The 23,952-nt window shown below is 36.7% G+C and overlaps 1 protein-coding gene across 1 annotated transcript in view; it reads left to right on the plus strand.

Moving 5' to 3' along the window:
• The window catches only part of ADGRV1 (adhesion G protein-coupled receptor V1), a 421,267-nt gene that overhangs the window by 13,600 nt on the left and 383,715 nt on the right, over positions 1-23,952 (plus strand). The window contains exons 2-11 of the mRNA XM_045021061.1: positions 448-632; positions 2,929-3,078; positions 4,296-4,391; positions 6,418-6,522; positions 8,286-8,399; positions 11,921-12,486; positions 14,236-14,506; positions 14,959-15,288; positions 20,484-20,660; positions 23,231-23,454. Of these exons, the coding sequence (XP_044876996.1) occupies positions 448-632; positions 2,929-3,078; positions 4,296-4,391; positions 6,418-6,522; positions 8,286-8,399; positions 11,921-12,486; positions 14,236-14,506; positions 14,959-15,288; positions 20,484-20,660; positions 23,231-23,454 (2,218 nt within the window). The remainder of the gene's footprint in view (positions 1-447; positions 633-2,928; positions 3,079-4,295; positions 4,392-6,417; positions 6,523-8,285; positions 8,400-11,920; positions 12,487-14,235; positions 14,507-14,958; positions 15,289-20,483; positions 20,661-23,230; positions 23,455-23,952) is intronic.

Raw genomic sequence — 23,952 nt, forward strand, 5'->3', positions numbered from 1 at the left:
TTTTTAGCAGGCAGTGTTATCTGTACCTACAAAATATAAACCCAGCCCTGCATCAAGTTTTGGGCTTGCTCTTTGCAATCCGTACTCAGGCAAAACTGATAAATTTAATAGAGATTTCAGGATTGGGCCCAATGGATGCAAGTAATTTTGTCAGAGTTTGGCACTAGGTGAGTGGATCAGATGTGAATTCAAAACCCTGCATTTGGTAATTATGTGAATCTTACTGAAAAATATGATCCTTAGGGTTTGTATCATATTTCTCCCTGAAAGGAGAAAATATCCAATTATACATCAAATTATAATAAAATAAAAGAAGTTTAATTAAAAAAAGAAATGAGCAGAATATGACATGTTGGCTGTAAGTCAGTGATTCGTAGAAATTGTTTCCTACATACTAAATACATCAACTTCTTCTATTCTTAAACTCTTTTTTTTTTTTTTTGGTAGGTATGCCCTCTGCTTGTTTATTAGTTAACCTTCTTTTAGGATTATTCATCAGCTTCACATCTGGAGAAACAGAAGTAAAGTTTACTGGGCAAACAGAATTTGTAGTTCATGAAACTAGTACAACAGTTATACGTCTTGTTGTTGAAAGGACAGGAGAGCCAGCTAACATCACAGCAATTGTATCGGTAAGAAACTGCCAGTTCCTCTCTTTTTAAATGAAATTTGGATATCTGTATGAAATGTTGATTGCTGCTGGTATGTTTTCTTTTTTCTTTTAACTGGGTCAGTGCAATGGGGTGTATAGCTAGGTACCCTTGGGGCTCACTTAGGGAACTGTTTTGAGTCAGAAATACCCAGTTGCTACAAGCGTGGAAATTTCCATTGGCTGTGCCAATAAAAATGTTTTCAGGCTACTGTTAGCTACTCAGAAAGCCAACTACTACTCCTGGTGGAGCTCTGTGAGTTTATAGGCCAGTCTGATTTGGAATCTAGCTGGTCCTTGAAAGTCCACTCCCGAAGAGTGGGGAGAAGAGAATTTTTCCTTCTTCAGTTTTTCTGGGCTGAGGGAGAACAGCTGTACCTCTTTAGTGACTTCATTAATTAGGCATGTGGCTTTATTATTTCAAAAAAGGCCATTTAAGGGAAGATAGAGAAGAGATTTGCCCATTCAGAAGGGAAACAGGAAGACCTATCCTGAGGGGCACCTGCTGTGTAGAAGTCAGGACACCATGATCTGAGAGATTTTTTCTTTGAGTGAAAACCCTCTGATTCCAGTTAAAATGGATAAACATATTTCATTCATTACTGCATCAGTACCTTGGTATAAATCCCTTGGCTAGAACAAGTGGAAAACAGCTTTGGAAAAAAAACAAACAGAAAACTAAGAGATTAGAAAATAAAACATAGCCCTATATATTGACAATGTACTAGTTAATTGTTTGACTTTATTGCATTTTAAATAAAAAGTTGAAGAAAGTTAGTAAACTTCAAGAGTGGAAATAGGCTTAATTTAGCATGTGCATAGATTATATGATATGCATACATGCATCTTTGTGGTTAAGCTTTAATATAAAGAAGCAACAGCATAGTGCAATCAATGTAAGAAGTGAATATTAAAAAATTCAGACTTTTTTTAAATTTTGAAAGTGTGTGACTGGCTGAAAAACAACAAATTAAAATAAGCAAAATGTGCTGCAATTTCAGAAAAGTGAAAATTTTGAACAGCTCTTGTAGGAAGATGTGTGTGGTCTGTCCACACTAGAGATTTTTGGTCTTTTCAAGACTGCTTCAGGCAATACTCTTTCCAAAATTTTCTAATCAAAGTTGGTTGCCTAAAGTTAGGCACCTAAGTCCATGCTTAGGCACCTAGCTTTAGGCAACCAAGTTCGATAATATTGGTCTTTGTGTATACATACCAAAATGCTTGAACTTTCTCACAAGCATTCTCAGCACTAATCGAATTTCACTGTTCCCCGTCAGCTCTTACAAACAGCTTCATCTGCATTGTTCAGTTCAAACTTTCAGTGCTAGTTTGGATGGTAACTTGAGGCATTGCAGCCGCACTGGTTCAGTTGGCTTTCCAAGCTCAGTGCTTCAGTGTGCCTGCACACCTCGCCTGGATAGCTTTGATGGTTCAAAGCAATAGGTGTATAATTTGTCAAATGACAGTCCTGCTTTCAAGTGAGCCAATGGGAGATTTTTGCCATTGACTTCGGTGGGAGCAGGATTGGGCAGCGTGTATTGCTCAGTGTTGACTGATTGCAGTTTAGCAAGAACATAATAATTTAATAAATGTGTGTTTAAAGTAGGTTATGTTAAAATCTTTATTTATTCATAGCTAGTGAGTGTTGAAATGAATAATGTATAATAATTCCCATAACTGAATATATATTATTATTCCACACAAATGGAATGAGCAACAGGCAGTCCCTATTTAGAAGGCATTGATGTTACTCTAATGGTGGGTGCCAGAGAGTATGGTCTGCTTCATCTGCCAGAATTCTCTGCAATGCATATAATCTCCATTACTGGGGAGAAGCAAAGGTTCCTTCTGGACCCATGATCATCACATCACAATACAGAGCACTCGGCTGTTGCATCTATACTAGTATTTGTTATACTAATAATGTGTGGTGTGCATGATCTTGTAAATTGTATTTAAAAATCGTGTTCCTATTTAAAATATGACACTGTGGTGCACTATGTGCAAGATAGTCACATACTGGAATGGATTAAGGCTCCCTGATGAAATCATGACCAGCTGTGAATAAGTGACATGCTTAGTTTCTCGGCATGGGTATAGGAAGTTGCTTACTATGTTGTTGTCCTGTGCCATCTGTCCAGAAACACTTGGATTGATGGTAGTGAAGATTGAGGGAGGAGTAATATATAGAAAACATCATATGTAATATATGAAGCAAAGTCAGAAGAAAATTATAGAAAGTGGGGAGTAGGTTATATTCATGTGTGTATTTATTGTAGATTTATGGGGGAAACACAGGTGACTTTTTTGACACATACGCAGCAACATACATACCTGATACAGAAACAAACAGAACTGTGTATATATCGGTCTGTGATGATGATCTTCCAGAGGCTGATGAGATGTTCATATTTTACTTGACATTACAGGTAAGTGCTAGTTTTTGGTTTATCTGTTTCACTAGAAAAAAAGACTTTGGCATATGTGGCTGCAGCTTACTTGCTTACTTCAGTGGTGAATTTGGCTCCCCATGTCTAAAGCTTAAAGTTTGGACAGCAGGCAACCTGATAGCCTTGTGCTACTTCTTAGCAGTTCCATGCACAAGACATGAGTTTGTTTACCGTGCTTGAGACTTTCTGCAAAGTCAATATATTCAGCTATGGCAACTTTAACAGGGACTGTTTCCAGTTCATTAAGAAGCAAAACTGTGAGGTTCTGAAGTGAATCTTTCTTCCTTTCCCAGAAAGACATTGCTTCAAGGGGGAGGGTGAAAAGTAGTAGGGAAACAAGATGATCCTCATTGCTTCAGAAAAAGACCTCCCTGGAAAATATACCTTGAAGAGCATGTAGGTAAATCAGTGTATATTGCTAATCCATGTTAGATTGAGGCAACTACGAAGAAGCTTGTTTTCTCCTTTTTTTTTAAAGTTAACAGTCCATGGTAAAGTTTAAAGTCACTGCAATAAAAGTAAATCTTCATTTTACCCCTGTGTTTCATAGTTAGCACAAATGATTGATAGTAAATGTAAATACATGTTTCCTCCTCCTTTCCATTTCCTTCTTCCCTTCCTCGGTCTATCAGTATTAAACTCAGAAATATAATAGAAAAGTCATAAACTGAGTTTACCCATATATATATATACCATATATATATGGGTAAACTGCTGTAAACAATCTGCTCATGACCTGTAGATTCATATAAAACTTAGCTCCAAAATTTCAGTATATACAGAATGCTAAAAATAAAAAGCTCTTTAGTTTCTAGTATGACTGCATGCTTCATATCTAATTCCTTATTGCTATGGTATCATTAATAGATTGTCAGGCTATGATTAATGTCTTCAAAGTTTCTTTTGAGCATTTTGTTGTTTAACCAGACTGAGACTCTATAGAATGTGTTTTCCATAAGCAGTAAGAGTGATTTATGTGCATTCTGTTGACTTGAATACCTTTTGCTTGTAACTTGTAACCAGACACACAAATACAATGAACCAATCAAAAAAAAAAATTCCAACAACAACAAAAAGACATACTCACACTTTGAATGAAAACATATTCATTTAAAAACACATTCTTACTGAAAAACTGCATTTTTTTTAACCATCTTCATCGCTGGTTTACTTACCATATGTCTTGTTAATTTTAGAAACCATCTGCAGGAATAAAGCTTGGGTCACCAAGGTCTGTCACTGTAACAGTCTTATCAAATGACAATGCCTTTGGAATTATTTCCTTCAATATGGTATGTTTTTATGTTCTATACACTAAATATTTTAAATAGTGTAAAGCGGTGATTTTCCAAAGGCACCAGAGGGCATTTATGCACCTAATTTCCTTAGAAGTCTGTGTCAGTTGGGCACCTAACTCCCATTTGTGACTTTTGAAATGAACCCACTTACAGATTTTTGTAATATGGTTTTATATATATATATATGACTGAAATGCTACTGTACACTATCAGACATGCTTTCATTGGGCTGCTCTCACACTGGGCAATGGGCAAGCTTGTGTGCTAGTCTTCCTAAAAGTGCAGCATAGAACTTGCAGCCCAGGGGAAGGTGGTTTTAAGCAAGTCAGGAACTCTGTACAAAAGTTTAAAGAACTGTAGATTAGCACCTATAGCTGCATTCACTTTATTTAGTGGTTTCATCACTTTGCAAGTGAAATGAGACAGTGTTCTCCTTGTGCAAATTGGTAATATACTGTATTAACTCTGGGACCATTTACTCCCATTGAAGTCAGTAACAGAGCTCCCATTTACTTCACTGGGTGCAGTGTAAAGCCCTGTCTCCTTCAAAGCAAGAACATGACGTGTAATGTTGCTATGTGCATTTTAGAGAGCACAGTTCACTGCTGGTGTGAAATTAAGGTGAGGACTACTCTGTTGCCTTATGTGCATATACACTCACTTATGTCATTGGTGAATTTGGCCCAGAGATGTTGTGGATATCTGAAAATATTGTGTTCCTTACTAATCTGTTATCGGTATTTTTATATTTACATCTCAGAATCCCACACGGGCACCAACATGTTATAAATTAGTCTATACTTCTGCAAAAAGGACAGGAGTACTTGTGGCACCTTAGAGACTAACAAATTTATTTCATTTTTAGTCTCTAAGGTGCCACAAGGACTCCTGTTCTTTTTGCGGATACAGACTAACGTGGCTGCTACTCTATACTTCTGGAATACAGTGCTTGGGAGTGCCCTTTGCAGTGCTTCGACAGTGTGTCACATGCTGCATTGTGGAGATAAGATGGGGCTGAATGGCAGTTGAAGCCCCTTAAAGAATTCTAGCTGACTCAGCCAAAATTCACGGTAGTGTTCTAGAGGTATTCCACCACCTGTTAAAACTTGCAATGCATGCTTCTCCCTGCAATGCTAAACTAGTTCTGTTGGCTTGTATGATGGTGAGGGCTGGACCATGGCCATGCTATCTCTCCAGTCCATTAGTAGTGGGCAGTTCCATGCCTATGCTCTCCACTTTGAATGTGGCTGGCTCTTGTACAAGGAGGCCTTTTACTAATAAAGCACAAGAACCTTAGAAATAGCCCAAACTTGTTTTCTGGATGAATTAAACTTTATTGACTGAACAAATGTTTGTAGCTAAAATAGAATTAAAAACTCACATTTGTAAAAGAATATAATTGGACTACTTATGAAAATCAGTATCATGACATAAATTATGTCTTGTAATTTTAAAATCAATGTAAATATCTAACTATCTAATAAATGATTTTAGAAGGAAGAAAATCTGTTTTTAATTGGCTTAGGCACTTCTATAAAGAGGAGGGATAGCTCAGTGGTTTGAGCATTGGCTTGCTAAACCCAGGGTTGTGAGTTCAATCCTTGAGGGGGCTGCTTAGGGATCTAGGGCAAAATCAGTACTTGGTCCTGCAGTGAAGGCAGGGGGCTGGACTCAATGATCTTTTGGGGTCGCTTCCAGTTTAATGAGATAGGTATATCTCCATATATTTAAACCAAGTAGCTTATATATGGTAGCCATGCTTGTTTATGGCAAAAAGGGGGAAAAAAAGAAAAAAGCACTCAAGTAACCACTGCTAATATTTTTATCTGAAGTCTTTCAAGCTTTTTATTAGTTGAACTAATTGGTTGCTAGGAAATGTAATACCATTAGTGGTCCAGTTTACAGATTGGATTAATTTGTCTGTGGGAGTTTGGTATTTCTATGGTAACAGTTTTTTCTTCACTCTCTGTTGAGATATTTGATCAATGCCTTATTGCTTGTCCCTTCTCTTCCCCATTAGTCTGCCTTAATCACAGTGAATGAGCCCAGAGGTAGAAATGAATTTGTGCCTCTGACTCTAATTAGGGAGAAGGGAACCTATGGGACTGTGACTGTGACTTTTGAGGTAAGTTTATTGAAACATGTTTACACCTCAGCATACCTTCTTAGGACTGGATGGTTAGAATCATAGTCCTGCTATATATATATGAATGTACACAAAGGACTAATTGCTGATGTCTAAATCTTGTTAAACAGGAGCGCTTTACGTGCCACCTGAAAAACATTGTAATTAGATAAGCCAGTTATAATTTGAGGGACAATTGTGGTGTTGACACTAGAAAACAGTAGATATTCTTTATAATTTATATATTTAATCTTGGTAAATAATTATGCAATATTTGTATTTCAGTTATAAGGCTTGAAAAAAAAACAAACTTAGGAAGATAAACAATGTTATGTTAAATTGCACCCATGGAAAATAAGTCAGCAAGAAATAAAAATTGTTTAATAAAAGTTTTTTAAAAAATAGAAAGGGTAAGTTTCCTCGGAGGTGGGTCAAAAAAAGTTCTGAAGTGATATTTACAAATAAATGTTACAGTAGAACTTCACCATTTGACCTAACTTTTTAGCACTTTAAAATGTTGGCTCAGGGTTTTCTGAAAATTTGGCACCTTTAAGATATCTCAAGCTTGGTACCCAAGAAGAGAGGCATGCAAAATCATTAGTTACTTTAGATTATTTAGGCCATACTGTACCTTGTATAACATTCAATTCTAGCAACATTTGAAATGTTGACTTTCTCATTTAATTTTTCTTATTCACCTAAGTTTCAATTGTATACTTTAGTTTCTGCATCTTATATATAGTAAAACTTCTTTCATGTGGATCTCTGGTTCAGTTTCGCTTGTCTATGGGAAAGCGTAATTATAGAAACCTAGGTGTGGAAGAGATCTTGAGAGGTCTTCTGGTCCAGTCCCCAGTACTCAAGGCAAAACTAAGTATTAGCTAGACCATCCCTGACAGGTGATTGGAGGTTTTTAAGAGCTGGTTAGACAATGATGGAGATTCCACAACCACCCTAGGCAATTTATTCCAGTGTTTAACTACTCTGACAGTTAGAAAATTTTTCCTAATGTCCAACCTAAACCTCCCTTGCTGCAATTTAAGACCATTGCTTCAGAGGTTAACGAGAACATTTTTTCTCCCTCCTCCTTTTAACAACCTTTTATGTATTTGAAAACTGTTATCATGTTCTCCCTCAGTCTTTTCTTCTCCAGACTAAACAAACTAAATTTTTCTAGATTAAAGGTTTTCTAGCCCTTTAATCATTTTTGTTGTTCTCCTCTGGACTCTCTCCAATTTGTCCACATCTTTTCCTGAAATGTGAAGCCCAAAACTGGACATAATACTCAGCAAGGGTTTGATCCCTCACTCATTAAAATCAGTGGAAAGAGTCCTATGGCCTTTAAAGGGCTTTGGGTATGAACCTAATAGAACTGTTGTAATTTTCTATGCTATATTTAATATATAAGTACAGTGTAATATGTGATTTTTTTATGCAATTTACTGTAGACTTGTGTATGTATTAGTGTCAAATAAATTTTGCCCTCTGTAGAATCAGTCGATATTGTCACACACCATATAGTACATTTACTTATTGAAGTATCAGCTATGGTATATTATATGTTCCTCTGCTATACCTAATATTTAGAGTTGTGAGGTAGGAGACCACTGAATATTCAGTGAATCTTTGTGTATCCCACACAGCTTATTTTGAATATCAGACTGACACAACCATATTAGACTTGTATTCCTGTTTATCCGCAGTTACTTAAGCCTTGAAAATGTCTTGTATATTTGTTGATCAGACAAATGAATTTTTTGCAGGTAGAAGGTGGCCCAAACCCAGCTGAAGAAGACTTGAGCCCAGCTAAGGGCAATATTACCTTTCCTCCTGGGAGAGCAGTGCTGTTTTATAATTTAACAGTGCTCGATGACCAGGTAGGAGCAAGTTGGATTCATTTTAGAAGTTTTGTTATGCAGAAAGTGAAGTTGTATGCATCTTGGCTTTGAATAATAAATGCACAAAACTGCTTGGCTTAGCTAAGGCTTTAGGTGGTTCTGCTCAGAAAAGGGACTTTGTAAATATAAGCATTGCAGGAGTCCATAATTGATGTTTCTACCTACTTGTCTGGCACCTCATCACAGTAGCATCTGCACATTTAATGAATTTAACTTCACAACACTCCTGTGAGACTTAGATTGTAAGTTCTTTGAGGTGGAGACCCTCTTTTTGTTCTGTGTTTGTACAACATGCAGCACAATGAGGTCCTAGCCCATGATTGGGGCTCCTACCTACTACTAAAATGCAAATAAGATAAATATTTAAGGAAAATATTATCCCCATTTTACAAATGAAAAACTGAGGCATGGGGCAGGTTAAGTGACTTGCCTAGGGTCACATACGCAGTCTATGACTGAGCTAGGCATCGAACCCAGGTCTCAAAGTATCATGCTTATCCATTATTAAACTGTCCCTCCTACAATGATTTGTCAAATCTTCCATAGCAAACGTTCTCTGTTTCCAAATAAAAATATATTTTTCCTAACTGGCTCTCTTTCAAACTCAACCTGTAGTTAGATAATCAACGTGGGCTCTTTCCTTATTTTACATTACCAGCTATGAAGGTATAGCAGATCTTATTAAGCCCTTATTTATAGTTATACCCTCAGTGATGCCTGTGCAATTTCATTGCCTTCAGTTAATGATGCATAAGACAGAATAGAATCCAGCAGTCACTCTTAGCTGTGTTGGCTCTACATAGCTAACAGGTGTGAAAAGCAAGTAAATCTTATGTTTGTCACTACAATAAGATGACATTACTTTGAGTGGGCATAAGGAGCACATCTGTTGAAAGAGATGATTCAGTTTTTACACGGACATTTTTAAGAATAGAGCAACACTTTGAAAATAGATAGCTCCTCCTCATAATAATAAATCAAAAGGCCCATGGTGGCCAAAAGCCTTCTAAACAGTATGAACGCTACATAATAACTAGAGCTGATCACAGTTTTTTTTAATTAAAAATTATTTCATCCCAAAATGGCCTTTTCTTTAAATAGGTATGTTCACAGTTTTTTCATTGGTTTGACATTTTAATTTTTTTTGAGGGAAACCCCAAATCAAAAATTTTCTGGTTTGTTTTTTCTCCTCATTTTTTTCCCTTACTTTTCTTTTCCCTTTTTCAATGGCAAAATGAAAAAAGGTGTTAGGAGTATGTCCAGTGTCTGTCAGAGCAGAGCACATGTTAGAGAGAATGGCGTTAGGCTAGGAAGAAAGGGTTGGAAGCAGTCCAGAGTCAGCTTCACCAGATACACAGCAAGGAGCATGTGGTTCTCCTTTTTCTTATGTAACTCTGTTTTAGTTCCAATAAAGGCTCACTTCTAAGAGTCCAGACTATGCCTCCTTATCAGTCCATAAGACAATACGAAAGGAAGAAGTGTAGGTGAGGGACTGGAAAAAAGGCAGATAAAGTGGGGAGAAAACAAAAACTGAATAACTTAATATTCAATAAATTCACAAAAAGTGAACAAATAAGAAATCATTCACTTTTGAAACCTGTGAAACAAAAATTGTTTTGAATTTTTTTTCAAAAACTCTACAATTTTCAACCAACTCTAATGATATTTATAGTATCAGAAAAGTTTCTTCCAGACTAGTATGTCTGAGATGCAGAAACATCTCTTCCAGGTAAAAATCAATATTTCTGTAGTCTGTAATATCAACTTGGAACTGTTGGGTTTTGCCTAGTAATCCTTTGTATAGATAATGAAGATGTGATTATTTAGAGATGCGTTCTCAGAATTCTATGACTGAAAGCTATGGTGTTGCTGATGAGGTTGCACAGATGTAAATGAGGGCTTATTTTGGCCTGCAGAAATCTCACTTATGATGATGCTGATGATGGAAAGAACCCGATTTTACTATGAGAACCTAAGCTGAATGTGCAGGGCTGATAGTTAGGAAAGACATCTTCATATTTGTAAACTGAGCAGCATCTTTTATATGGATATCAATGACAAACTACAGACATGGGGCCCCAAAATGGTACTTTTAAAATATTTTTTCAATGTAGAACTACACTTCAATATGTCTTTGTTATTCTGCTGACAAAATTCCTCTTTATTATTGAGTGGTATGGGAGTTTGTCTGGGGAAAATAATAGACAAGTAGGACTGAGAAAACTTTATGCCAAATTGTTTGGTGAAGTTTGATTGATGCTTTTGTCTGCCAGTCATGATCCAATTAACTGACCAACAGCTCCGAGTTGCAGAAACATCATTTGTAGTTAAAAAGTCTTATATATTTTGACTGTCTTTTAAATGGATGGTTTTGGCTTTGCAGGAAAGTATGATCACGGGTGGACTAAAAGAAACATAAATGAATAAACTAATATCCATGTTGGTCAGACAGAATAACTGTTGTACCTCAGAATGGGAGAGCTGTGACTTAGATCTTTCAGGTTCCAGGTCTGAAAAAGGCTGTGTCAGTCAACAACACTATGCAAGGCTTAGTGCCACAAGCCAAACAAGGAGTAAAATTGGCATTGGCTTTAAAGACAGCTGCACGCTCACTCCCATAGTCCTAGAAAAGGATCCAAGGGTGGCCAATTAGCAAATGTTTATGAAAGAGAATAAATACTGGACAGCAGGGAATTAGAACCTTTTTAAAGAGCTGAAGGCAGTAACAGTGCTTAGAAAGGATTTGTCCACTTTATAACTGAATATTTACCATCAGCAATAACTGTAATTAATTTTGCACTGGGATTTCTTTCAGAAGTAAATACTACTTTATTTTGAGTGTCAGAAACAAGGAACAGATACAGGACCCAATTCTTTCCTCACCTACATGAGTGCATTCCCATTGACTTCACTGGGAATTGTATAGGTCCATCTGAGAGCAGAATGTGTGCAGTTTCTTTCATGTAATCCTACATGAATGGTGAGAGACTGAACCAGGTCATGTCCATTTGCTGTGCTCATAGGGCCATATCTCAGGCACTCTTGCGTAAACCAGTGGTGAAATCAGTAGGGTTACTCAGGATTTAAACCTGGATAACTGAGAGCAGAGATTATTTCATAGAGAAGCAGTTTGTAAAATGCTCCAAGCAGCAGATAGCGATGGTCCCATGATGCAAAATTTCAGTCTCCTAAAAATCTTGAAGTGGTGAATCTTGAAGCCATTGTTTTGGTTCAGACCCATCTCTAGTTTCAGTATATCTGTGTTTTATTCATATTTCTAAAGTACAGCAATATGTTCTGGAAAATGGAAATCTTCTGTTTTGGGAAAGTGTTTTGAGTCAAGGTATACTAAGTTATAGGCGTGTTCCCCTCTTTGTGCTATTGAATGATCTGTTGATTTGCTTGTGCTGAAGAATAAATAAAGGCAGTTTTGACAGTCAGACTGCTCTGCATATATTTAGAACATGAGTTATCCTTAGCTGTTAATATTATTTTTCCAGATACCAGAAAATGATGAAATATTTAATGTTCATCTGAGAAGTGTGGAAGGAGGGGCTGAAATCAACACAACAAGAAACACTGTTCAGATTACTATTAAGAAAAATGACAGCCCTGTGCGATTCTTTCAGAGTGCTTATGTGGTGCCTGAGGAGGTTGATGTGCTAACAATTCAAGTGATTCGTGGTAAGGATGACAGCGGAAAATTGATTGGATCTGATGAATATGAAGTCTCCGTCTGTTTCATCATCATAACCGGGAATTCAACAGCACACGCACAGCTTAATTTAGACTTCCTAGATCTGCAACCAAATATGACTATTGTTTTCCCATCTCAAGTGCATGAATCTGACATGAAATTTAAAATCTTCGATGATGCCATACCAGAAATTGCGGAGACCTTTCAGATTATGCTCCTTAAGGACACTCTGCAAGGAGATGCTGTTTTAATAAGCCCTTCTATTGTCCATGTCACCATTAAACCTAATGACAAACCCTATGGAGTACTGTCAATCAACAGTGTATTGTTTGCTCAGGTGGTTATCATTGATGAAGACCAAACTTCAAGGTATTATAGATTTTCCAACTGTAGCTAAAGTGTTATATTTTGGATTTATGAAACAGCTGCTTTAGAGGTGGTTTTCTTAGGTAAGGGGAAAATGAAGCCGCTGTTAAGTGTTATAATATCACAATACAGAATTTCTAAATTTGCAGTTCTTCAAATTTTAACATTGAAGTAACATCATTTTTAGGGTTTTATACATTGATTAAAGTTTTGTACAAATGTTTACTATTGATGAAATAGTTGTGTTTAGAAAATAGACATGGGCTCTGTAGCAGTACTCACTACTTGCCATTGGTCTGTGTTAACCCCCAAAATAGCAAGAGATATGTATTTATCTACCATATTATTAATAATCCCAGGAAAAAGCCTCTCTGGAAAGGGGTACTTTTTTATTTTTTAGTAATGATGCAGGACTAGCACATTTTAATTACACAATCATTAAACTAGTCCTGCATTATTAGCTGCTATAAGTCAGTGGCTCTCAACCTTTCCTGACTACCCACAAGTTTCACCCCACTTAAAAACTACTTGATTACAAAGTCATACATAAAAATACAAGTGTCACGGCACACTACTACTGAAAAATTACTTACTTTCTCATATCGTACTTACATTTCAGTGTATAGTGTATAGAGCAGTATAAACAAGTCATTGTTTGTATGAAATTTTAGTTTTTACTGACTTTGCTAGTGCTTTTTATGTAGCCTGTTGTAAAACTAGGCAAATATGTAGATAAGTTGATGTACCCACTGGAAGACCTCTGTGTACCCCAGGTGTATGCATACCCCTGGTAGAGAACCACTGGTCTAAGTGAATACAGATTTTGTTAGAAACAGAGTGAACAAGATACAATTTACATAATTTTGTGTTTAAAAACCATGGCATCTTGGATCATAAGTGTACTCACCTCTGGATATAACATTTTGTGGGATAAGAAGCTTCATATGGAAAAGGTATAGGTGTTGTAACTACATTAGTTTGTTTCATAAATTGGCTTATCATGCTAAATTTACAGAACTACAATTAAAACACAATAACATATGGTCATCTTAATTTAAAAGATGAATAAAAATGGACTTTTTCAAAGTTAGTTAATTTAATAGCAAGAAGCATATCTTTATAAATACTGAATGTACCTCATTGATACCAAGACATTATGTCCAGACCCAGAAATAGTGGTGGTTTAATATTTCAATATTGAAGACACAATGATGATTTTGAATGAATTAAGCATTCATATCTAATAGTTGTAATCTGATATAACTTGTAAACTGATAAAAATAAGGCTAGAAGAGACGAAAACTACTTACATTTGAATAAATCAGACTAATAGGTTTCACTAGACAAATTTAAAGCTCATATTTTATAAATGTTTGTTTCTCAATATCTTTCTTATTTAAAAAAGGGAGTTCAGCCTGTACCATCACCATATTATATATGGTTCATTAATAAACACTCTTTGTGTTTTTAGAAAAGTCTGAATCTAAGTTATGATGGCATTTTCCAAACTATCAATCAGACCAAACCGTAGTGTCGGACTCTGATCTCATGTGAACCAATTAAATCAAGACTAATTCCACTGAGGTCAGTGGAGTTATACTACTATAAACCAGTTAAGAGAGATCCGAATCAAGCCCTTTGAAAGAGGACAAATAGTGTGTAAGCCTACAGCATTCAGAGGATGGATAACTAAGAAAAACATTTCATGTTTAGGAAAAGCCAGTGTATGTTTACTTTTCTTCACAACCATAGGTTTGAAGGAATTACAGTTGCAAGAAATGGTGGAACACATGGAAATGTTTCAGTTACTTGGATTATAACTCGTAATAGCAGTGATCCTTCACCCGTGACTGCAGACATCACTCCTGCCTCAGGGGTGTTACATTTTGCTCAAGGGCAGATGTTGGCATCACTTCCTCTGAACATTATCAGTGATGATTTCCCTGAAGAGGCAGAGCCCTATCTGCTTAGAATTCTAGCTGATACAATACAGGGGGGTGCAGAAGTGAGTGAACCTGCTGAGGTAAGTCTGATTTTATGTTGTCTTTCGGAGAAGGGGGCAGGGAAGTAAAAAGACTTTATAATTTAGATAAAACTGATCATTTAGAAAGGCTAAGGATTTGTACTTAAACCATGGAACAAAATTATTTGTATTGCAGTAGCCCCCAGAGACCCTACTCGATTGTAAAATGGCTCTATATGGCTGTAATAATAATCTGCAGGTTGGACTCATTGAGTCATACTTGACACATGTTGATGGTGCACTGTGAGTAAGTTCACACAGCTACCATTATACATGTTCTGTACAAAGGAGACTTCAGGCCTCTTTCATGAACACTACACATTCACAGAAAAATGGGTGCAGAAAATCCCATGGTAACAATCATAGCAACCACCAATAGAAGAATGAATAATACTGTATGGTGTGTGCTAATGGTGACATAGAATACTAAGGATATTTTTCTATTCTTGGAGCTTTTGTTCTACATTCAGGACAGTGATGATATTTATGGCCTAATGGAGTTTTACCCTTTGGAGAACCAGAGAATTGAAAGCAACCCAACAGGACGTTTTTTGTCCTTGAGTTTTGCAAGACAAAGAGGAACAGTTGGAGTTATAAGGTTGGTTTATATTGTCCTGTACGTTCCTGCTGGAACTGTGGATCTTGAGCAAGCAAAAGAAGGCATCCTAAATGTTTCAGGAAGAGGCATCCTCATCTTTCCAGAAGGGAAACGCCAGGACATCTTAAATCTACCAATAAGAAATGATGCATTTCTTCAAAATGGTGCCCATTTCCTCATACAGGTACTTCATGTGTTAAAATATTTATCAACTGCTTTTCAAAAAACAAGGGTACAGTGTTAACCAGTAGTTCCTTACTTTTGTATGCACTGAGAATTACTGATACTGTACGTAGCTGGAAACCTTTCTCAGGTGTGAAGAGGTTTTTTCAACAAATATATCTCGTAGAACCCTGTTCTTAAATAATTATTTTACTAGCACACGTCTTTTCTGTAAGCCCTCTATTATAACATAATAAATGAATTAACTGTAGAATTCAGCAACATAGAATAAATTAATTGTTTCAAAATTTACTGCTCTTCCTTCACTCCAGGGCAATAAGACTTTTAAAGAGATGACTAAAATATATTTAAGTTTTTTTTATCATCATCATCATCATTATACAAAAGGACGGTTGAGTAGGTTTTGTGTCTGGGGTGGTAAATTTTCATGACAGTGTTACAAGAATGATATTTGTTGCTTCTTCTTCATTTTTTGCATTTAGGGCCTGATCTAAAGCCCATTGAATTCAAATGAAAGGTTCCCACTGACTTCAGTGGACCTTAGATCTGGCTCTTAGTCTACACTCTTGCAAGAGATCCAGTTTAGCTCATCAGTCAGGCCCTAAGTCAATACTGTGAGCCAAAGTCAGACATGCTGATGTCTGATGTAAGGTTGTAGGAGATACACCTACTTACTGGAGTGTGAATACTGATTATTCTAGGGAAGTGTGTGGAAGGCTAAGTTGATATAACTTATCTGTCGAGGAGCCAGGAGAAGGTATAAGAATTACTCTTTGTACTGAGGTAGGGCATAGGGGCCCCGGTCGCGGACCAACAGCCAATTTTGCGAAGTGCTGTATGAACAACTAACAAAAAAGACAGTCCTTGCCCTGAGGAGCTTACAATATAAGTATAAAACAAGAGAAGACAGAGGGATACAATAAAGAGAAAGGGGGAACATATAGTAACTATAGTAATATAGTGAGACAAAACTGTTCAGTATGAAAAGCTGTTGTAAAAGCACACCGGAATGGGGGAGTGGTCTACTTTTGTTACTTTTCAAGATACAGTCTTCTCTTCCATACCCTTGGCATGTGACAAACACCAATTTACATTCCTTTAGACTAAACTAAACTCAGCAAGCCAAATCCAAAGAGGATAAGTAAGGGAATGTAAGTTAAATGTCAGTAAGCCTGTATGAATCTAAGGGAGTCTAAACTGGTGAAACATACACCACATTGGACTTGCTTGTGAATTTAGCTTTGTAGTTTTCTTCCAGTTTTCTTTCCACGTTGTCTCCTGCCCTTTATTTTTTCTTCTTTCTAATTTTGTTTCTGGAAGCAGGCAACTTCTTTCATTGCTGATTAGAGCAGGTCGAAAATTTTCCATCTAAATTATTTTTTGACAGAACATCTGAAAACAAAAAATTTCACCTGCAATGCCAGAATGTTTTTGATTCAGAAATGCTGGCATGGTGACTCATGGGAGTTGTAGTTTGGATGCCTTATGGCCTCATTGGGCCAAGGTCCCCAGCCAGACTACCCATGATGCACCACGATGGCTCACCAAGAAGGGAGACTGTGGTGCATCATGAGAGATGTAGTCCAGCCAGGGAGCCATAGAAGAGAACTGGGGCATGAGGCATCCAAACTACAACTTCTTTGAGACAGCACAGCAGCATTTCTGAATAAAAAAGTTTTAGGTTTCAGCCATGTTTCTATTGGGTTTTCAGATGAATGTTTCGGGCTGATTTTTTTTTTAGGTTTTGGACAATTTTTTTCAGTTTTTGATTTATTTTTTTGCCAAGAAGTTTGAAATTTCCCATGAATACTTCACAATAAACATTTTTTTTTGCATTTTCATCAACATTTTCATTGCGGAAAGGGAGACATTTTCTGACTAGCTGCACTGCTGATAGCCATGATGACCATGTGCCATTCTTTTAATTTAAACTTTGATATCCCTCCTGGAGCCCTAGAACAGTTTCGTCTGCTATATCTGCTGCAGATGTGAAACACATTAATCTACCACACTTAAATACAAAGGAGATTTTAAGAGGTATTGAAATGCAGTAAAAGTGTGGGATGTAAAAAACAAACAAACTAACTAGTGTAGGATAGATATTGTAGAATTCCTCATGGTCAGTGATCCTGTGTACACTGCACAGCTTTTCAAACTTTAGATCCCAGACTTGAGTGCTGTACATTCTCTATGAAGCAGAAGGATCTTTGTGTTTAGATAAATAAAACAAGAGGGGCCTCCTATAGTGGACAATTCATTTAAAAACTCATTTGGAAAACAGCACTATTTGTCACAAAGACAATCTCATTCACAACTTGAAGGGCTATAAGCTCAGGGAGCATGGTTAGAATGAGAAGATTACAGAGCTTGTACTGTACACAATAGATGAGTAACTCAAGAATGGGGAGAGGGAAGAAGAGGAGGAAATGAAGCTTGAATGAAGCTAAAGAATGGCTAGAAGACTCAGAGAAGTGAGCTGAAAATTTTTCAGTGACATACCCAATTAAATGACCTACTGTAGTCAGAGATACAACTTTTGGCATGTTAAGGAAGACTAATGGGCTTTCCCAAATTCAAAGGATCCCAAAGTATTGAATAATTCTTTGAGTGATTCAGTCAGGCCAAGCACAGATGCTTAAGACATCCAGTGATAACAGCCGTGACAACTAAATACTAGCTCAGCTACTATGTAAAATAAAGTAAATATTTTACTACTCACTTGTTCTTCCTCCATGCCTCCCCCAATAACTCCTGGAAAATAATAAAATAAGATAGTAATAAATGGGATTTGGTGAATGGCTATTTTTGAGACAACTGGTGGGAAAAAGGAAGAGTGTTGGGGGGTACTTTCTTTATAAAATCATATATTGACTATAGTTCTTATCTTTGGAACAAGTAATTGGTGGTGGTAAAAATGGCTGTAAAAATGTTGATGAGGATGGAGTAGAGGCTCGAATGCAGAATTAGTTTATAGTATTAATTACAGCTTAATACAATAGTGATTGCAAGAGTGGTAATTGCAGCTTGTTGAAAATTCCCAGTGGAAAAACTTTCCATTGAAAAGATGCTGAGTTGATGGAATTGAAATGTTCTGCAGAAATCTGTCCATTTATGTCAAAACTTTTGACAGAGACTAAGGGGCAGGCACCCTGCCTAGTTTTCTGCCAGCCTACCTGCTTGCTTCCCTGAATTCCTGGCCTCCCTGGCTCCCCTGCAGCCTGCCTGGGCTAGTTGCCAGAGAGCCAGGGCTTCCCATCTCCTTCCTAGTGCTCCTGGCCAGCTGCTGGCGCTCTCAGGCTCCCAACCAGCCTGGCTCTCTGGCAGCCAGCCACATGGAGAGCCACTGCTGCAAATTTTTGAAAAATTCCAGTTTGTTCTCAAATGGATTTTTTTCAAAAATATCTGTTCCATGGGAAATTTCACACGTCTGACTTTTCATTACAAATCTGAATGATATTTTTTTTTAATGAGAAATTTCCCATGGATTGGAAGTTGGAATTTAAATACAAAATAAATATGATTGGATGGATTAGGGGAAATATGGAAAACAAAATGGCATCATGTCCTATGGAAAACTGAACAATACAGAAAATGTTATGATGAAATATTACAGGGTAATGGCCATAACCTTCCCTGGAATACCGTATTCAGTTCTGGTTGTCTCACTAATGAATCTGCATAGACATGATTAAAATAATAGGAAAAGAGAGGAATGTTTTATAAACTAAGGTTTGATTATATTTTAACTCTGAATTAATCCATAAGTAGGGTGCCACTAGATATTTTTGAATGTTCAAAAGCAAATACAAAAAAATGAAGTTCCATTGCCTGTTGGTCATTATAAATGAATACATAAGTGAATACAAATATGTGGAAAGGAAAAGTGTGGCTTATATTTTAGCTATATATTTCTCAATAAATAGAGTACTTTTAAAAATATTTCCAGGCCAAAAATCTCTACTGGTGTAAATTGGTACAGCTTCAATGATTTCATAGATTCATGACTCTAGGAGGAAGAGTGGCTCTTTTTCTTTTTGAAGACACAGCTCAAGATGTTTCTACATCAGTTTGCTTAGATACCCTGAAGTTGGCACATATACTTCCAAGTCTTTATAACATCAGTTAAGAAGGGTCACATATAGTGCCCTCTATACTTGCTTCAGTGATAGACAGAAGATCATGCCTGTTTGACAGTATTTCCTGTCAGTATTTCCCCCCAACACTCATTAGAGAAGTCCTTGATATTTCCACAAGGAAGGTTTATTTAATGAAAGGCATTGACAATGGAGAAAATAAAAGAGAGAGAAGCCAATAAGGGCATGCTTTTAAAAAATGCACTCATGTCTTTCAGCCTACAAAAATGAAAGCCTAATTGGATGACTAATTTATCTGCACAATTTCTGCAGTTGTATGTGTATTTACACATGCTAATGTCCATTTGAGTTCACTATTTGAATGCTTAAGATTTTGAAAAATAGATCCCTGAAAGTTTACTCTCTCGTGTCCGAAAAGGAATTTTTGTTCATGTCTCTCTCCACCACATGGCCATAAATTTTCTTCCTTGCTCAACAAATGTCACAACTGACTTTCCTTCATATTGATATATAGTGAAGGCTGCTCTAGCCTGCACCAGCTCCACGAGGCTATTACAGCAACTGGGGGACAGCTGAGTTTTAGCCACACCTCTTTCCTCATATCACATCCCATATATCGATATTCAGAAAATATGTTGGGAAAGGAGCCACTGTGATGTCTTTACTCCACTAGAACCTCTTACTTTGCAGGGAAAATTCTTCAGAAGTTGGTGCCCCTTGGCCAGCCATGGGGGCTTTATCTATGAGAGTGGACATGCTTCCCAACCCCTCTCCACTGAGTACTTTGTCACTCCCCAGTAATTTCAGACCAGTGTATTTAACATGAACAAGGTTTGACTTGAGACACCTAGATATCTGATGGAGCCCTCTCCTTCTCTTCAAGACATGTATTTTCAGCCTTGTACCACAGGAAGGAGACTTACAGTTCACATAACATAAAATACAAATGAAAGAATAAGAGAAAAATAGCAAGGATATTGCTAAAGATACAAAATGACAATATATTGCCACATATTTCTCACTTAGAAAAAACAGAGTTGTGCCCATTTGATATTAAAGAATTTGGTGGGTTTTTTTGTTTTTTTTTGTTTTTGTTTTGTAGATGGAAAGAGTTGAGCTGGTAAATATCATTCCTCCAATCCCATCTATAAGTCCTAGACTAGGTGAGATTCGAAATATTTCCCTGAGGATTACTCCTGACATTGCAAATGGGGAAATTGGTTTTACTAGTAATCTTCCAATTATTCTTCATGAGCCAGAGGACTCCTCTGCTACCATGGTAAGTAAGCCTTTTTCATATTGTCCTTCACTATTGCAAGTTATTTGGAGGAAGTTTAATCTGTTTTACTTAGTGTAGCCTTTCTAAAATTAATGGGAAAGAAACCTTTCTGTAAATCACACCTGATATAAAACATTTCCCATCTTAAAAATAAAAACCACGTTAGGAAAAGAACAGGTTTTTTTTCATAAAAGCTAAAATTATCTAAGACTTTAATGGCATTATAGCAGAGGTGAATTTGGCCAGTGATATCTATAAACACATCCGCCACGGGTTAATCTTTCATATAGTCACACTAAACAAAATATACTGATACAGATCCATGATTGAGGGTCCTGACCACTAAGAGGAAAAGTTAGTTAGACCCACACATAGGAACTCAGAATTGGAGAGGCAGGGATCAAATTTGCCTTAGTTGTGTCTTGTTTGAGGTAACCATATAAATGGACTAACCTTTTCCTAATGCAACATTTATTATAATCAGGGATGGGCTTGAGCTGTGGATCAGGATATTAATTTCCCAAAAGCTTGAGTGTGTTCAAGTTCAAGATTTTGGTTGGTTTCCATCTCTAAGTTTGTTACATGTAAAATATTGAGAACAGAAGGGGAAAATATTTACAACATTTTTGAATATAATGACTAAAATGTCTTCCATGTAAAATACTAGCATTAATTCAATGTGAAGACTGAGAAATCAAGCACTCCAAAATCAGAACGTTTCTAAAGTTAAGGTTGAGCAGTCCACCTGAACTCTGCCTTTTGTTTTCCTGGCAAACACCTTGCCATCTTCATATCCTTGTTAGCAAAATGCAGAAGCAAACTGTTTGGAGTTGGGTTTTAACCCTCACCCTGCCAAAGCCTGTTTTAAAGCCATGTTAGAAAAGCTACCCATTTAAAAGTTCAAGACACATTCAGCCTGCTGGCCATACTTAAAGGGTTAGCAAGACCCCGATCCTAGGGTTCATTGAAAGGAGCCCTGGGCTAGGAAGGGGGATCCCAGCTCTAAACAACTGTCACAAAGTTCTACAGATATTTTGTTATCTTTTAAAAAAATGTCCTCTGGCTAAAAGGATAAAGTGTCTGCTTCAATGATAGGCATTAAAGGCTCCAAACACAGTAGATAGAACTTTTTCATTTTGAACTGAATATAAAAAGTGCAGAAAATAAATCCTGGTTGCTTTCAAAGTCTGTACCTATATCTCTGATCAGCTTATAAATGTGCAATTAAAAACATTTCTTCCCATTTAGCTTTCAAAGACTAGCATTAAATCCCTGAAGTTTTAACATTACTGTAAATGTGAAAAATAATCAAGAAATACTGAGAATCACTACCTTTTATTATTTTATTGTTTTTCCCCCTTAAATTTAACTTATTAGGTGGAAGGCTTACAATCCTGGAGCTTGAGTTCTTTATCTATCTACAGAGCAGTTAATTTCCTATGCTGTCCCACAAACTTTGATCTGAAGATCTTAGTAGTCCATTGAAAACAATGGAACTACTCACTGGCTTAAAATAAAGCACATGTGCAAGTGTTTGCAGGATCAAGGTCTAAGATAAGAAGCTAGAAATGAATGCTTGAAATAAAGATGCAGTTATACATACCAACTATCTTGTGAATGCTGCAAACATGTTACTGGTTTTTGAGAATGGCAGAGAGAGAGGAAATTGAGGGGAAAAGTGGCGTGTGTATTTACCACTGCTCATCATTTTGTCACAAGATTACATAATTACTCTGATGACCTGTTTGAGCCAGTAAAGTGCACTTTTCAGGGATTTTTAAAATGTTCCCAAATGAGAGAGCGAGAACTATCAACCTCATGGACATGATTATGCTAGTTATTCAGTTGACCCACTGATAAATGAAACATGTCATTTTGCCACCCAGGCACAGTATTTTCCAAACATTAAAAATATAAAGTTTGTGAGCCCAAAAGAATCATTTTCAAGTGCACTAAGACTCTTCTGTGTATTCTAATATCAATCAGGAAATACTATTTTTTTTGCACACTCTCATTTTCTTTCACCATTATCTCAATGCCAGTCTTCCCACGGTTCCTGAATTTGGACAGCTTTGTTGGCAGGCTGTCTTTTTCAAGCTCCAATTAAAACTCTGATAATTAGTTTAAACAATTAGTTGATGAGATGGTGCTAAAATAATGAAACTAAATATGTGGTAATTATCTTTAAAACCAATTTCTCTTCTTGAAGAGATGAGCATTGGCAATTCAGTCACACAAAGCTTATTACACTTGTGGCTTCTTACTAAATTGTCATATGAATTAAGTTGTAAACATCTTGTTTTATCTTTTTATTAATCTAAACATATATGATTGTATAAATGAGTCAAATGAATACATGAAATGCACATTTTCACAGTATTTCATTGATGTAACTCCATTGATTTCCATGGTGTTAATTCTGATATTCACTGATGTAAGTGAAAGGAGAATCAGCCTGTCCATACCAACATGCACACTGTCCCTTTAGCAGTTTGTTAGGGTGCAGTTGATTTTTAAAAAAAAATTAATCTGCTGGTTTTAAAGTCACAGATTGCCATGTTGTTTTCTAGGTTTCCATTGCTCTGCATCGAGATGGGACTGATGGACAAGCCACTGTGTTTTGGAGTTTGAAACCTTCTGGCCTCAATCCAAAAGCAGTAACATATGATGATCTAAGTCCTTTTAATGGCTCTGTTTTGTTTTTATCTGGACAAAGTGACATTACCATCAACATTACTGTCAAAGCCGATGATATCCCTGAAATGAATGAAACTGTGACATTAACCTTGGACAGGTATTGCATCCAAATACTATAAAGAGCAAATGAAATACCTTTCATTTCATATGTAGTGAACAGTATCGGATTACTATCACACAATTCATGCAGTGTGTTGGGAGAAGCCTGATGGAATAGTGTACCCTAGACCAGTGTTGTGGATGGTTTCTGTTTTCCCTGGAGGGTAACATGGGAATGTATGTTCTCCTTGCTATCTAATGAGTTGATTTCATATTTGCTATGGCAGAAATATGGTTTTGAAGACCTTGTTAGACTACTAAGTTCACATTTCAACTCTGATCTCTCATTATATTTCTGTGAAAATATGCATGTACTAATCCACTTCTAAAAATGCCAAGGTATCCAGAAGTGCTATAGACATGTAGCATGAACAGTTTCACAGTTCATGAAACTTTTGGTTCTAGCTCTTAATGATGATTTCCACTGGAGGTCAACACTCTGTGAGCTAACACAAAGAAGTTAGAATTGTAAATCATACAATACTTGCTACCGTCC

Source organism: Mauremys mutica, chromosome 6 (assembly GCF_020497125.1).
Source record: "Mauremys mutica isolate MM-2020 ecotype Southern chromosome 6, ASM2049712v1, whole genome shotgun sequence".
NCBI lineage: Eukaryota > Metazoa > Chordata > Testudines > Geoemydidae > Mauremys > Mauremys mutica.